Below are 16063 nucleotides of genomic sequence, written 5' to 3'. Positions count from 1 at the left end.
CACAGGGTGTGCGGCCAAGCCACCCGCTCTGCCACTGACACTGGCCTGTGCTGTGCTGCCGGTATGGCTGCCCTGCTGTGGGCCCACCCGAGCCTACAGAACATTCTAAGGCGTGGCCCAGGTCAAATGGCAGATTGCATATGGGGTTTGTTCTCTCCCCCCACCTACTGCACGGGCTTCTCTATTAGCAACCAGGGAGTGTTCCCTGCCATCTGACACACTCTTATGACCAGAAGGCTCCCGGGCATACAGTCGCTTTGGCAGTCTGAGTTAGGTAATGACCCCAAAGAGTGAAGCAACACTCAGTTCTTTGGAACTCTCTTCTTCCCCTCCCTCCACCTCCCAGAAAAGCATCTGGGCAAGATGGCTGGCCCTACCTACTGTGTCCATATTTAGCAAGAGAGGGCTCCCCATGGCAAGTGCTACTGTGTCTATTGGGAAAGTGTCTTAGGGGGGCATGTTGTGAGTGGGGAAACCTTGCAGGCCCGGATCCGAGAACGCGGTTCCTTCTCTGGCTGTGTGAGCCCAGCTCCAGATTCCCTGAGGCTCTCTCTCTCCACAGCTGCTCTGGAGCCCTGAAAAGAGGCTTGGCAAACAGGAGACCCCTTGGACTCAGCTCAGGGCTGATTTTTGAGTAGGATCTGTTCCCCACACCCCTGCCCCACCACTTGAAGGCTGATCTCTTAGAGGCAATTGCCGGAAAGCTTTGAAAGGGGCTCAAATCCTGCTGCTTTTGTTCAGGCAGGATTTTGAAGTCATCCTTCTGCTTTTTGTTCATGCACACCAGGGACAAACCTGTGCAGGAACGAGCCCTGCACCGCTAGCCTGGTTTGGAAGTGGTGGTCTCAGGACGGAGCATCTTTCTGGATTGCTGCTTTGCAGGTTTGTCCTTGATACACTGGAAGTGGGTCTTGGGGCACGAGGATGTGGGCCTATGCCAGGGTGGATGACGGAAGAGGGGAGTAGGGAACATTCTGTCTAGACCAGGGGCATCCCTTGAGGCCCCTCTCTAAGGAGAGGGCCTATCCTACTGATCTCTGACATTCTGAGACAGGCAGAGCTGCCATGTGAAGTAGCTCAGTCATTGCAGGTTGAGCAATCCAAATCCGAAAATCCAAAATCCAAAACTTTTTGAGTGTCGACATGACACTCAAAGGAAACACGCATCGGAGCATTTCAGATTTCGGATTTTTACATTAGTGAAGCTAAACCGGTAAGTAAGTATAATGCAAATATTCCAAAATTCCCCCAAATCCAAAATTCAAAACACTCATGGTCCCAAGCAACTTGGATAAGGAATATTCAACCTGCACCAATGCCAGCCTTGAAGCAAATGGGATTTAGAGGCAGGAAGGGGAGGTACAGATCTCAGCCTATCTCATGTGAGCTCTGCAGTCTTGCTTTGAGCCTCAGTTTCCTATCTGTGAGGCAGAGCAAGTGATACCAGCTTCCAGGGTGGTCGGGAGGATAGAATTCGTGCATATAAAGTGCCCAACATGGTTAATTCTTCCAAATTATAGCTCACACTTCCAGAAATAGATACAAATTTTTCTGTCTAAAATATGCTTAGAGTTGGAGCCGACAACGTAGTTTTGCCTGGTACCAGTGAGGCCTTAGGTGGCTGCTGTTAGGCCCTTCTTTCAAAAAAAAAAAAAAAATCAGAAAAGGGGAATTCACATTAGCTATGAATTAAAAGTTGGTTCAGCATGGTGGTGGGACTCAGGGTCTGACGCTGGAGGGAGGGTATCTGGTGTGACCTTGGGTAGGCCACTTTCTGACCTGCCGAAAGGGAAAATGGTAACCTCTTCCTTCTGAGGGCTGTTGGGAAGCTCGAATAAGAATAATGCATAAAGTGCTTAGCAGCTCAATAAATTTTGCTTTATAAAAGGCCTGAGGGTAGGAATCAAATTTCCATAACTCACGGACCCGCCTCACTAACCTGCTGGCCCAAGTCTCTAAGCAGTGAGCTGAAGGCTGGGAAAGGGTTAAGACCAGGCTGGAGAAGCTGGAGGAAGCCCCAGGTCCTTCTTCCTGTGTGACTCCAGAAAGGGTATCTTTTGCCTTGGGGAGCTGCAAGGAGAGAACTGGCTCCAGTTTTATAATCAGAAACAAGAAAAATAAGAGGACTAAAAAATTAGTTCCTGGAAAATGCCACCATGAGATGACATTAGCACCTAGGACGTTATCCTCAGGGGAGGTCTGAACTGATGTCTATGAATGAAACATCGATTTTCTTTTTGCCTTTTTGGATGGCGGTCGGAGGCTTTGCGGTCAGCTCAGTTGGCTCATAGCACACTGTCATTTCTGCATTCTTCCTAAGTTACTCAGCTGCCAAGGGCTGCCTCTGGAACCGGTGAGGCTTTTCCACGGAACTATTAAGTGCTCTGGGTCACGTGACCGACCCTGCCGGTTTAGGCGCCTTTGATAAAGATAACACCGGTGAAAAGCAAGGCATGGCCCAGATACTCAGGAGAGTCAAAAATTTTTTTTTTTTTTTTTTTTTTTTGAGACAGAGTCTCACTCTGTCACCCAGGCTAGAGCGCAATGGCAAGATCTCAGCTCACTGCAACCTCCACCTCCCGGGTTCAAGTGATTCTCCTGCCTCAGCCTCCCGAGTAGCTGGGACTACAGGTGCCCGCCACCACACTGGGCTAATTTTTGTACTTTTAGTAAAGACGAGGTTTCGCCATGTCGGCCAGGCTGGTCTCGAACTCCTGACCTCAGGTGATACAGGGGAGTTAAATATCTACCACAAGACAGCTGGAGCCCCAAACCCAGTAGGAAGCTGGGACAGGAAGTGAAAAAGTCCAGCTTAGCCCTTAAGGGATGAAGTCCAACTTGCCAGCTCACACCCAAACCACCACCAACTGGCACAGGGTACCAGACCTGAGTAAGACAGAAATACCCTGGCCTTAGGGGTTTACAGTCTGTTGGGAAAACAAGACTGAACAATTCCTCCAGCCCCATCCTCTGTCCCCCAGCCTCCCATCCACCAATGCATCCATCCGCCCACACATCGGTATTCACTGAGCAACTACTTCATAGGCATCCATGAGCACTGTCAAGGACAAGACAAACGAGGTTCCCCACAACCCTGTACCCACCCCCTGGCCAAGTGCCTTCCATTCTAGTGCAGGATAGTGTCAGAGAACAAGGAATACAAGAGGCAATTTCAGCTAAAGCTAAGGACTATGAAGACCTTGGGAAAACGGTCTGGCAATTCCTCAGAAAGTTAGATTGTCACATGACCTACTTTCTACTCCTAGGTATATACCAGAAATAACTGAAAACAAAACAGGCGTTCAAACAAAAGCTTGTGCATGAATGTTCGCAGCAACCCATTCAACAATAGCCAAAAGGCAGACACAGCCCAAATATGCATTGATGGATGAAGGTGGAAGCAAAACAACGTCTATCCATATAATGCATATTATTCAGCTAAAAGAAGGATAGATGATGCAAACTGAAAGAAGCCAGGCATGAAAGGCCATGGATTGTATGATTGATATGAAATACCCAGACTACATAAATCTATAGAGACAGAAAGCAGATTAGTGGATGCCAGGGGCTGGATGGGGGTGGGTGGGCGATGACTACTTAATGGCTATGGGGTTTTCTTTTGAGGGGATGGAAATGTTTTGGAACTAGAGGAGAGGATGATGGCACAATATTGTGAAGGTACTAAATGCCACTGAATTGTTCACTTTCAAGTGGTTAGTTTTATGTTGTGTTAAATTTCACCTCAATTAAAAACAAGCTGCCGTGCAGAGAACTAGGGTGACCTGGGCACTCAGGGAAGGCCCCTTTTTGAGGTATCGGAGCAGAGCCCTGAGTGCTGAGAAGGAACCAGCCATGCAGAGGGCTCCAGGCGGAGGGAAGCACGAAAACAGAGGCCCTGAAATGGGATGCACTTGGCCCTGGTGAGGCACAGCCAGCCAGCCAGTGTGGCTGAAGGGCTGGATTGTGTCATCTGCAGAGAGCCGAGGGGAGAGAGGGCTGGGAGCTGATCCCAGAAGAGGGCAGGGGCCAGACTGCATGGGACCATGGGCCACAGAGAGGGGCTGGTGACAGGAGGGGCTGGTGGGTTTTAAGGAGAGAGCAGCAGAAGAGGCAGAGAAGTCCCTGTCCCGGAGTTAACAGGCTGGTGGGGAGCGGCTGATGGTAAACCAGGTGGGAACAGGTCACTTTTTTGTCATGTCACTAAGCCCTCATCTGCAAGGGCCAAGAGATGTCAACCTGCCTGGCTGCTCCTCTGAGCTGTGTGCTCTGCCAGCCCTTCCCACACCCGCCAACCCACCAGGGTAACACCTGTAAGCAGCTCCGTTTCCCTGCGGCCTCCTGAAGCAGCCTCTGGGCCAGTAGGAGCCCAGAGTGAGGAGCAAGGCTGTTCTGGGAGGCCGTAGCCCCTGACACCCCTGGGTCATTTCTGGGGAACAGCTTCTGCTCTGGGGTCTGCTGGTCCACTTGGAGTTTATGGAAAGGGTGGCCTTGCAGGCGAGTTTTGGACACCCTGCCCATCATGACAGATTCTATCTCTAGAAGCAGCTGTTGCCATGGGCCAGGTCCATGAGGCACTAACCACAGCAACATGGCACCTCAAAGCCACAGAGTGCTCAGGCTAGAGTCTAGGCCTGGCCATGCCTGCCCACCCCCACATACTGGCCGCCACTGACCCCCCTCCTTGGCCAGGCGCACGCACAATCCCTCGTGAAGCTGAACATTCTGTGAGGGTGAGAGCCATCAACATAAAACCAGCCAATAAATAGAACTTGTGATTTTTTTTTCTGAGCCAAATGGAAGAAGAAAAATACACCAAAGTGGCTAGTCACCTATTAGCCCTGATTTATACACTACTTTAATATCTCCTCCAAGGAAATGAAAGGCATATTTTCATCAAATACAATCGTTTATAGCTTCTAAAGGGGAGACAAACTGCTCTATGACAATTACCTGGGCCCGCAGATAAAATCGGAAGATGTGTCCTAATAAAACACCCTTGTCTGGCAGCCACCCCGAGGCAGCAGCCAGAGTTGTTTTCTTCCTTGTGAATTATTATCCAGGCAGAAGCAAGGACTCCATGCGCTGTGCGGCCTATGGGGAGGGGCACCATTGTGGAGGGTGGGAAGTGGTCACGCCCCAGCACCCACGGGCCCTTGATGGCAATGGTGAGATGTCACAGTATCAGAGGCCAACCCGGGCCAGGTTTCTGATGACCGAATCTCCCTCCGCTGCCCGGCTCCCCCTGTCACTACTCTGTGGCTTCTGTAAAACTCTGAGTAGGAGGAGGGTGGTGAAATTCAGTTGATATGCAACCAACCTAAATCTGTCACCTGGGTACATGGTCCTTGGACACACATCTTGCTCACTTGGTGACAGAAATTTAGCCGAGGGATGCTGCTTAAGGTCTTCTCGGTTCTCAGTTCCTTTGTGTTCCCTTGTCAAAGTTCCATGGACTAAACCACCAAGTATCTAGAGCCCCAGAGGGACTTTCCTTGTCTTCCCGTGTTCAGAGAAGGGAGGAGGCCTTTGATGGGCTCTGTTCCAAGGCTGAGCAGATAACAAATGCAGGCTCATTCTTCACTCAACGATACTAAGTGGGGGCACAGAGCTAGGCGCTGAGATGCAGGGTAAACAGCACAGAAGGTTCCCACGCAGGCAACCCTCTCTGCAGGGGAGAAAGACTATGACCAGGCACACAAAGGCATCAGCCAGGTAAGGAACCTCAGTGCTGTGGATAAACGGAACCAGGCTAGGCTGGGTGCGGTGGCTCACGCCTGTAATCCCAGCACTTTGGGAGGCCAAGACAGGCGGATCACAATGTCAGGAGATCGAGACCATCCTGGCTAAGACGGTGAAACCCCATCTCTACTAAAAATACAAAAAATTAACTGGGCGTGGTGGTGGGCGCCTGTAGTACCAGCTACTAGGGAGGCTGAGGCAGGAGAATGGTGTGAACCCGGGAGGTGGAGCTTGCAGTGAGCCAAGACTGCGCCACCGCACCCCAGCCTGGGCGACAGAGAGAGACTCCATCTCAAAAAAAAAAAAAAAAAAAGGAACCAGGCCAATGCAGTGGAGGGAGGGGACAACCCTAGCCAGGAGCTGATCTGAAAAGGCCACTGAAGAGGCGGCACACAGACTAAGCTTGAGCCGTTAGCGGGAGGCAGCTACACCAACATCTGGGTACAGACATCCAGTGCAAGGCCCTGGGGCAGGGAAGGCCGCAGTGATTTACAGGAGTGGGTCTCAAAGTGTGGTCTGGAAATCCTTGTTTTCATAAAAATAGTAAGACATTTTTATGTTCATATTCCCAGGGGTGTACTGAGGAGTTTTCCAGAGGCCACAGAATGCATGCTATCACAACAGACAGAAAACAGAAGCAAAGAGGAGAATCCAGATGTCTTCTATTAAGCCAGGCATTAAAGAGACTTGCAGAAATGTGCAAGATCAATTTTTTTCTATGTTTTGGAAAACAGAGTTATTGTTCATAGAAAACTATGTTAGTTATGCATATATGCAATGGGTTTATTCAAGAAGTATATATTAAAAGCATTTCTTAGTTTTAATTTCTAATGTCATAAATATCTATAAATATAATCTATCTAAATGAAAGCTCTTTAAGTTCTGTAATACTTTTTAAGCAGATAAACAAACACGTGGGTGCTGAGGCTAAAACTCTGAGAAATGCTAGCTTAGAGGAGCAGCAGGGGCTGGCAAGGCTGGGGTTGGGGCTAGAGTGAGCTTGGGGTTGGGGGAACTTCATCTGAGAGGCCAGTTGGGGCCGGATCTCACAGCCACCACCCAAGATCAGAAGGAGAGATGTGGATTTTGTTCTAAATGCAACAGGAAACTACCAAAAAGCTGGAGGCAGGGGTATGACGTAATCTGATTTAAGTACTAGAATGATCCCACTGGCTGAATGGAAGCTAGGGATCCTGAGAAGGCTTCTGTTGCAATCTTGGGAGATCTGGGAGAGGAGATCTCGGATCTCAGTATTTTCTGGAGGCCAAGCAGGCTGGTGGGTGTGGAAGCAGGGTGAAAAGTTTTAAGAATGATTCCAAAGTGCTGAGTGGCTGCTGCTGTGGGGGACCCTGACTACTGAGATGGGGGTGGGGGCAGCCTATGCTCCCACCATGCCAAGGCTCAGGGATTTCAACTTGCTCTTCAGGACACAGCTCTGATGCCAAGCCAAGGTGGGAGGGCAGCGAGGCCTCCCTCTTTGCGGGGGTGGTGTGATAAATAAGAATGTCTCCATCTCACTCCTCATAGCTGAGTGGCACTTCCAGGGGCAGTCAGGGGAGACACAGCCAAGGGGTGGATGCTGCCTTCAGCAGCCACCTCTGACTTGCTGTTGTCCCAGGTGGCACAGCCTCACACTTGCTGACCCTGGGGCCAGCAACAGGACATGGGGCATCCCAGCTGTGCCAACCACCCCAGCAGGCAGGCCCACCAGGTTCTGGAGCCGGGCCACACTCCTGGCATTTGATGTTCTCACCCACCGGTGGAAGGCCAGGCAGGGTAGAAGAGGTAAGCAATAAGTCATCCTAAAGCATTCTGCAAACAGAGAAATGATCATGTAGATGCTGAAGAATGGGCCGCTTGGCTCTATTTATTTATTTACATTCTACCTTGTTCCAAAAGGGATCAGAGCAGAAATAAGGCCTGGGCTTTTCTCTTTAACCAGTAAGTTCCGAAACTGAAAGACGCCTCAATGACCCTAAAGAAGTCATTTCTTACCAGGTCAATTTGTACTTAGTTAACTTAGACTCAGTCACGCTTTATATTTACTTAGCAATCATAGCTACAGAACACGAAGCAACCCGCAGAATTTTTTAAGCAAAGAATCCTCCTGACCCTGAAACAGGCAGAATCATCTCACATTTCATCACTGAAAACAGGCGGTGCCACAATCAGTCTCTCAGCCTAAGATTATTTTTTTCTTTTCTTTTTGAGACAGGGTCTCACTCTGTTGCCCAGGCTGGAGGGCAACGGTACAATCATAGCTCACTGCAGCGTCAACCTCCTGGGCTCAAGTGACCCTCCCACCTCAGCCTCCTGAGTGTAGCTGAGACCACAGGTGCGCACCACCATGTCTGGCTAATTTTTCATTTATACTAGACACGATGTCTCACTGTGTTGCCCAGGCTGGTCTCGAACTCCTGGGCTCAAGCAATCCGCCTGTCTTAGCCTCCCAAAGTGCTAGGATTACTGGCATGAGCCGCCATGCCCAGCCCTGAGACTGGATTTAAGAAAGAAACCAATCACAAGCTGTGGGTGGCAGAGTGAATTGGTGTACTGTTTTCTAGAGTTCACGTTGGGACTACATATATCAAGATTAAAAAACTTCCCCTTTGGCAAATTCACTGCTAGGAATTTATCACACAGACATGCGAAATTTGCACAATTACACAAAGACACCCTAAGGATGCTCACTGTGACACTGTAAGAGCAAAACACTGGAAATGACCCAAATACGAAACAGCAAAAAAGATTTTTTTGCCCATCCATATGACAAAATACCATGTAACAGTTAAGGAGAATTAGGTTGATTTATACGTGTTAATGTGTGACACTTTCTATTAAGGAAGAAGTAGCAAGGTGCAGCATCAGACATACGGTATACCCCATGTGTAAAAAACAAACATATGCATGACATACAAAGAAATATTTCTGGAAAGACAGGCAAGAAACTGTTAACAATAGTTACTTCTGAAGCAAAGTAGACTTATTTTTCATTTGATCATCTCCTGTCTGGATTTTAAAAAATCATACGCCTACGGTATATACATATAAATAATGAATTCATCAAATCAAACAATGAAACTAAAATAAATCACATGGGGGAACCAGGACTCGGGTTTTGAGCAGGTTCATATGGCTGCGTTTTGTTCTTAAATCAATAACTGCTTTTGAAAACATTTCACAACACTTGCAACTTAAGTTTGAAGCCCTATATGGGGAGGGGTTAAGTTGTGAGGGAGAGCTTGGCCAGCGCTCTAAACTTTTGCAACCAAAAGAAAGGCTCTCTTTCGAGGGATCGGGGTGCATACAGATTTACTTAAAGCAGACATGTCAGAACAGGAAGGGGAGAACTCGGTCTTCTGGAGAAGTGGTCCTTTCCACTCTGACAAATCAGCAATGAACTTTCCATTCAAGTTTCTGTTTTGGGAGGAGCGGAGGAGCAGGGTTAGAGATGAGCTGTGGCAAAAGTGGGAGGAGACGCCCTCATATGGAAGGAGCGGACAGCTGACCTGTGGGCAGCACGGCCTTCTTTTGAAGTCTCACTTCTTCAAGGGGTTGTAACCGGAACCAAACACACTCTCTCTTTCTAGTCATCTTACATGGAGAAGGAAATTACTCTCCCACAACTTCAGCACTAATCATTTAAATGTTTTCAAGAAATTTCCAAGAAAATTCTTAGTCAATTCTGAGAAGTTCTTCCACATACCCAACAAATCTCTGGAAAACCAAACCAAACTCTAAAGGGAAAGCCAAAATTTATTTTGGGGGCTGTGTTTAATCTTGCGCTGTGCTTTGACAAATTCTAAGAAACTGGTGCTGCCAGCCGACGGGGCTTCTGAGAGAGGAAGGGCAGCTCACACAGGCTCCACAGAGAGAAAGACCTTGAACGCCCACCATGATGAACGAGCTGTGGCGCAGGGCGGGGGGCTGGCTCACCTGGCACCTTGTCCACCGATGCAAACACGGAGCGCTGCACTGTGGGGTCGCTGCTGCCCCGGCGCCCCTGATCGTAGAAGCGGAAAGGCAGGTGCTGAGTGGAGGTGGAGGAGCCGAGTCCAAACCCCAGGACTTCAGTGGTGGGCTGGATTGGGAGGTCCAGGAGGGCTACGGTCAAACAATAGCATGGTTCACTCTGAGCATGTGGGATAGAGGGGGGTGGTGAGAATTTGGGGGGGGGGGACATTGTAGTGGCTGTGGCCCTGCCAGGCACATCACTTGGGAGACGCCAAGTGGGCGGCAGGCAGCCTCAAGCTGCAGAGACCAGTGGAACATCAAAGATCCCACTGAGGCTCAAGGCACAAGCGGATGCCAAGTGAGGGCTTCGGGCCAAGGTTGAGACCAAGGAGAAAGGGGTTTGAGCCTGGGCTCCTCGAGTGGAATGGAAGCTGGGTCAATTTCCACTTTGGATTCTCAGCTTCCATGTGTAAAGGACCCTGACAAAGGCTGTTTCAGACCCCAAGCGAGTGGGGCCGAGTCTGCCCAGAGAGTTCACACGTATACGTGTGTATGTATATCCGCACATGTGCAGGAGCATGCGAAAATATGGATGTGCATGTACATGTGTAACTCTGAGTGGGTGTTTATCTGTCTCAGCCACTAACCTCCCTTCCATAAATAAATCTCCCAATATATCCATACGGAGGGGCTTTTTAAAATCAATTTAAGAAATACCCAAGGCGTTAGTTCTAACAGCCACTTTACAGCATAATTCTCAATTTTCAAATGAAGTATTTGGCCTTCATGCCAGCTGTGAGAAATTGCTTTACATGAAGAAAAAAAAAAAACTCTCTGAAAATAAATCTTAAAAGAAAGGGCTGAATGATTTAAGTCACTTTGCACATTACAAAATGCTTCAGTAATGATTTTGTAGGCCAAGTTTCAGCTAAGTGAGAAATGAGACAGGGACGACAACGTGGGACGCGGGCCTGTGCAAATCAGCACAGTAAATCATCGCATCGGTAACGCCCAGAAACTGGCTCTCTGAGGGTTTATTTTGAGACAGGGTCTCACTCTGTCTCCTAAGATGGAGTGCAGTGGTCCAATCATGGCTCACTGTAACCTCCACCTCCCAGGCTCAAGTGATCCTCCCGCCTCAGCCTCCCGAATAGCTGGGACTACAGGCGTATGCCACCACGCCTGGCTCATTTTTGTAATTTTTTTGTAGAGACAGGGTCTTGCCATGTTTCCCAGGCTGGCCTCGAATTCCTGGGCGCAAGTGAGTTACCCGCCTTGGCCTCCCGAAGTGCTGACATTACAGACATGAACCACCGTGCCTGGTCAAGGGCTTATTTTAAAGTTATCCCTTGAGAAAGCACCCCCACATCCCCAGGTAGGCTTAAAATCCTCTCAGCAGCCACCAGGATGAGCACTGGTGCCTGAACTGAATGGCACTGGGTATCTTGAGAAAGACTGTCATTTTAGGAGTTGACAGCATGCCTTCCCCCCATGCCGAGGAGAAGGCCTTGCCTTCCTGCCCAATGAACGCATCTCCCTCATTTCTGTGACTTTCCTTGTAAGAAATCCTGGCCTTCCTAATACTGGGCAGTGTTGGGCTTCCTCAGAAATTCACCGCAATCCCCGTGAAATGTAAAATGACTTCCTTCCAAGGGTTCCAGCCTTTCACCAAGCAGGGCTGCCTCTTCTAAGAACTGGGAAGGGGAAGGAGGAAGGGGTAAGTTTACAGTAGGAAGTTCTGCCTGTGGGTTCTGCCTGTGTGACTTTGGGCAAGTCCCTGAGCCTGTTTCCTTCTCCGTAAAATGGGCAGAGCAGGCCCTACAGAACTCCAGAGTTGTTTTAAGGATCGGAGGTGGTAGAGTAACGTCAAAGCACTTTGTTAACATATGCTTGAGAATTTCAGTGTGAAGGGCTGAGAAGAGTGCTCCCACACTGACGTCTACTTATTGCTGGCCTCCTGCCTGCTAGGGAGAGCTCCTCTTCTCTTCCATGCAGCCCTACAAACTCACCAGAAACCAAACACCCAGGAAATGGAACTTCCTCGTATTCGTATAAAACAATTCCTGAATCATACGTGTCTTCTTCTATGCTATGGGGGTTCTCAAGGTCAGTTTGAGAACTACAAACAGCCCTGCCCCACCAAGTGCTCAGAGGATGCCCTGCCAGGGTCCGGCCACTCACCAGCTATTCTCTGCATCTTCATGCGCCTTGCCTGGATGCGGCCTTTGGCCAGGCGCTGCTTGGCGATGATGCAGCGGATGTGGTCTGAGAAGATGAAGGTGGCCTGGAGGATGGGGAAGGGCTTGGAATGGGGGCTGGACGCAGGCTTGTGGATGGTGATGTTCAGGGCACGGCTGTCATCCTCCACGCCAGTCACCTGCATGTCCTGCACAGTGAGAAGCAAAGGAAAAGGCATTCGTTGGGTTTGGGAGGAGGGTGGCTAGGAGCTGTGGCATCATGAGGCATCTAGAAAGAGGTCTCCAAATTCAACTCTGCTTTTGATCTAAGATCGACAGCCTCCCAAGTCCAACAGAGTCATGGATGGGCACAAGGCAGACCAGGCCCAGTGGGAGAAGACAGTGTGGGAGGAGGCACAGAGTACCCCAAAGGAGCGGATGCTGGTGGTGGTGGCTGGTGCCTGTTTTCCATGAGGACTGGGGTCGGCTCATGAATAACAGCCTACCCCCACAAGCCTCTTCAAGGGGCCACAGGTAACACGACAGGCAAACTCTTACTTCTGAGAAGCCAGAGATAATGAACCAAAATTACTATTACCATCTGGCATGATCTTAGATATAGTTACTCATCTACTCATCAATTTCTTCCTTATTTCTTCTAAGAAGGGGACATCGTTGGCAACCATTTGTATGTCTTTGAGAAACTTCTGGTCCCCAAAGGGAAAAGCTAATCCTGAGAAAGGGACAGGGGCTGGGCACGGTGGCTCACGCCTATAATTCCAGCACTTTGGGAGGCCGAAGTGGGTGGCACACGAGGTCAGGAGTTCGAGACCAGCCTGGCCAAGAGGGTGAAACCCAGTCTGTACTAAAAACACAAAAATTAGCCAAGCATGGTGGCGTGCGCTTACAGTTCCAGCTACTCAGGAGGCTAAGGCAGGAGAATTGCTTGAACCCGGAAGGCAGAGGTTGCAGTGAGCCGAGATCGAACCACTGCACTCCAGCCCGGGCAACAGAATGAGACTCCATCTCAAAAAAAAAAAAAAAAAAAAAAAAAAAGAAAGGGATAGGGAAGGTCATTGAGGAGAGATTTGAAGGAAACTGTGTTTCAAAGGTGGAGAAGAAATGAACATGTAGCAAAATATAATAAAGACAAACCAGTCTAAAACCTCAGAACGGACTCTGCATAGAGAATCTACTCCCATGAAGGTTTGAGGTGATCTGATATAAAAGCCTGAGAGGGAATGAACACAAAAGTCAAAAATGTTAAAGGAGGTGGGGACAACATTGGAAAAGGCTCACAGAGGAAGACGGTTGTGGTTCTCAGGCACTACATTTGGCACAGGCTCTTTGGAGATAACACCCCCATCAAAACGCGGCAGTAAGATCAGATGAGGCATTCTGCATTTAAAGCAGGGAGTCTGGTATAGTAAAGACCTGACAAATAGCACCCATTGGAAGATGGCCAAAAAAAAAGGTTTATGTGGCTTTCATTGTCTGATGGAAGACACATATTAATTCTTCAGGGGAGAAAAATACTTGCCTGACACTAAATTCTAAAAGAAATTAATCATAAGCCTAGATAAAGCCTAGATAGATAAGCATAAGTCACTTAATGGACAATGTCTTACATGGAGTGTTTTTTTAAATGAAAGATTCTTCTATAGTTGTTTCTCACACCACACTTTGTAAAAGACACTTTTACAATAGAAAGATCCTGAAGAAGAGGAGGCTGGGGAAGAGGCTGTAACAGCAGCTTCAAGTATGTGGGTGGTTCTCGCAGAGAGCAGGACACAGACAGCAGGTCAGGCTGCGGCAAGGCAGAGGTGGGGCGGCCTGAGCAAGGCCCTTCCAGAAACCAGGGCTGGCTGGCAAAGAAATGGACTGCCTTGAAGTAGGGCAAAGCTCAGGCCTGAAGTGTCAGCTGGACATCCAGGGACAAGGGGTATGGCAGAGGGGCGACCTGGGAGGCTGCTTTCAACCCTTCTGATTCTTTGCTTTATCCACTCAAAGAGCTGGTACTAGTTATCTATCACGTTGACAAACTTTTTTTTTTTTTTTTTTTTGAGACAGGGTCTCACTCTGCCGCCCAGGCTGGAGTGCAGTGGCACGATCTCAGCTCACTGCATCCTCTGCCTCCTGGGTTCAAGCGATTCTCGTGCCTCAGCCTCCTGGGTAGCTGGGATTACAGATGCCTGCTATCATGCCCAGCTAATTTTTGTATTTTTAGTAGAGACGGGGTTTCACCATGTTGGCCAGGCTGGTCTCGAACTCCTGACCTCAAGTGATCCACCTGACTTGGCCCCTCAAAGTGCTGGGATTACAGACACGAGCCACCACGTCTGGCCCACGCTGGCAAACATTAAAAACAAAAAACAAACAAAAAATCCCCAAAACCCAAGCCCCAGCTTGGTACTTGGCAAGTTAGAGCCTAGCTCTGCTGGGGTGACGTTGAGCGGAAGGGAATTCTCAAAAATGCCAGTGGCAACAATCATTTTAGAGTGGTATTTGGCAGTGTCTACTAACACTTAAAATTAGTACACCCCAGCTTCTTGGTATCTGCCTAGGGAAACCTTGCCCAAGTGCATAAAGAAGTAAGAGTGATTCTGTTCATGGCAGCACCGTCTGCTGAAATAGCAGAAAACTGGAAATAGCCGACATGGCATGGGTTAAATATGCCTTGCTACAGTCACACAGCAGTGAAAAAGAATACTAGGAAGTCTGCGTGTACTAATGTGGCTGGCTCTCCAAGACACACTATTGATATTGAATGAAAAAAGCAAAGTTTAGAACATATTCAATGTGATATCATAAAAAACACACACATATACTCTCAAGTATATGTATATAATTTTTAAAAATAGTACATGTAGTTACATTTATATATGCCTTTGGCAGAAAAACAGATCTGGAAAGGTCACACTGATAATGAAGATTATCTCTGGTGGAGGGGAGGTGTAAGAATTGAGGGTTTTGGTCAAAGAGGACTTTGCTCTTATCTGTGCATTTATGTGGTATTTTAGCTTTTTTTTGGGTGACAATTTGTTCACATACACCTTGTATAATATCACTAGAAATTAATGATAAAGATGACAATTGTGTGTGGTGTGTGTGGTGTGTGTGTGTGTGTGTGTGTGTGTGTGTGTGTGTGTGTGTTTGTAGCCAATTGAGAACAGATCCCAGAGCTCCTGGCCATCTTACCTGCAATAGGCCTGCAAACTTGACCACTCCCCAGCCAAGCCTGGACACATCAGGCTCCACCAAACTCATCTGGTAAATATCCACAGCCAGGAATCGCTGGACCATGCCGCCATCCTTGGTGATCACTGTACATGCAATCAAGTCGCTGTTATCTGGGAGGAGGAAGGTGAGAAGAGAATGAGGCACAGTCTGGCTGCCCAGGGTGATGGAGACACCAAAGCTGACTCTCATTCTATCAGGAGCAGAGCTCAGTGGTTAGAGCCCAGGCCTAGAATCACACAGACCTAGGTCTGAGTCCCTTCTCTGACAGTTATGCCGGGAAAGTTTCTTTTCCTCTCTGGACCTCAGATCCCTCATCTGGATAATAAAGAGAATGCACACTCCCTCAAACTGCTACTAGTTAGGACTGATATAAAGCATATAAAGTACATAAAGCATCTGTCCAATGTTTACTGCATGTTAGGTGCTCAAACCGTAGCTTAAAAACAACCAGCATGGCTGGGTGCTGTGGCTCACGCCTGCAATCCCAGCACTTTGGGAGGCCAAGGCAGGTGGATCACCTGAGGTGAGGAGTTCGAGACCAGACTGGCCAACATGGTGAAATCCTGTCTCTATTAAAACTACAAAAGATTAGCTGGGTGTGGTGGTGGGCACCTGTAATCCCAGCTACTTGGGAGGCTGAGGCAGGAGAATTGCTTGTACCTGGGAGGTGGAGGTTGCAGTGAGCCAAGATCGCGCTCTGCACTCCAGCCTGGGCAATAAGAGCAAAACTCCGTCTCAAACAAAACAAAACAAAACAACACAACACAACACAAAACAAAACAACAAAACAATCAGCAATCCAAGAAAGAAAGTGAAGATGACACAAACAAATGGAGAAACATCCAACGCTCATGGATCAGAAGAAATGATATCGTTAAAGTGACCATGCTACCCAAGGCAATCTGCACATTCAATGCAATTCCTATCAAAATACCAACATCATTTTTCACAGT

General features: G+C 48.4%; 1 protein-coding gene across 11 annotated transcripts in view; it reads right to left on the bottom strand.

Moving 5' to 3' along the window:
* The window catches only part of CLEC16A (C-type lectin domain containing 16A), a 236576-nt gene that overhangs the window by 46325 nt on the left and 174188 nt on the right, over positions 1-16063 (bottom strand). For all 11 annotated transcript variants that reach the window (XM_054668203.2, XM_009430305.4, XM_054668201.2 and 8 more), the window contains exons 19-21: positions 15069-15220; positions 11875-12079; positions 9676-9843 (exon numbers count right to left, since the gene is read on the bottom strand). In XM_054668203.2, coding sequence (XP_054524178.1) covers positions 9676-9843; positions 11875-12079; positions 15069-15220 — 525 coding nt within the window. The remainder of the gene's footprint in view (positions 1-9675; positions 9844-11874; positions 12080-15068; positions 15221-16063) is intronic.

This window comes from Pan troglodytes, chromosome 18, assembly GCF_028858775.2.
Source record: "Pan troglodytes isolate AG18354 chromosome 18, NHGRI_mPanTro3-v2.0_pri, whole genome shotgun sequence".
In the NCBI taxonomy this organism is placed as follows: Eukaryota; Metazoa; Chordata; class Mammalia; order Primates; family Hominidae; genus Pan; species Pan troglodytes.
This window is presented reverse-complemented; position numbering and strand designations above follow the sequence as displayed.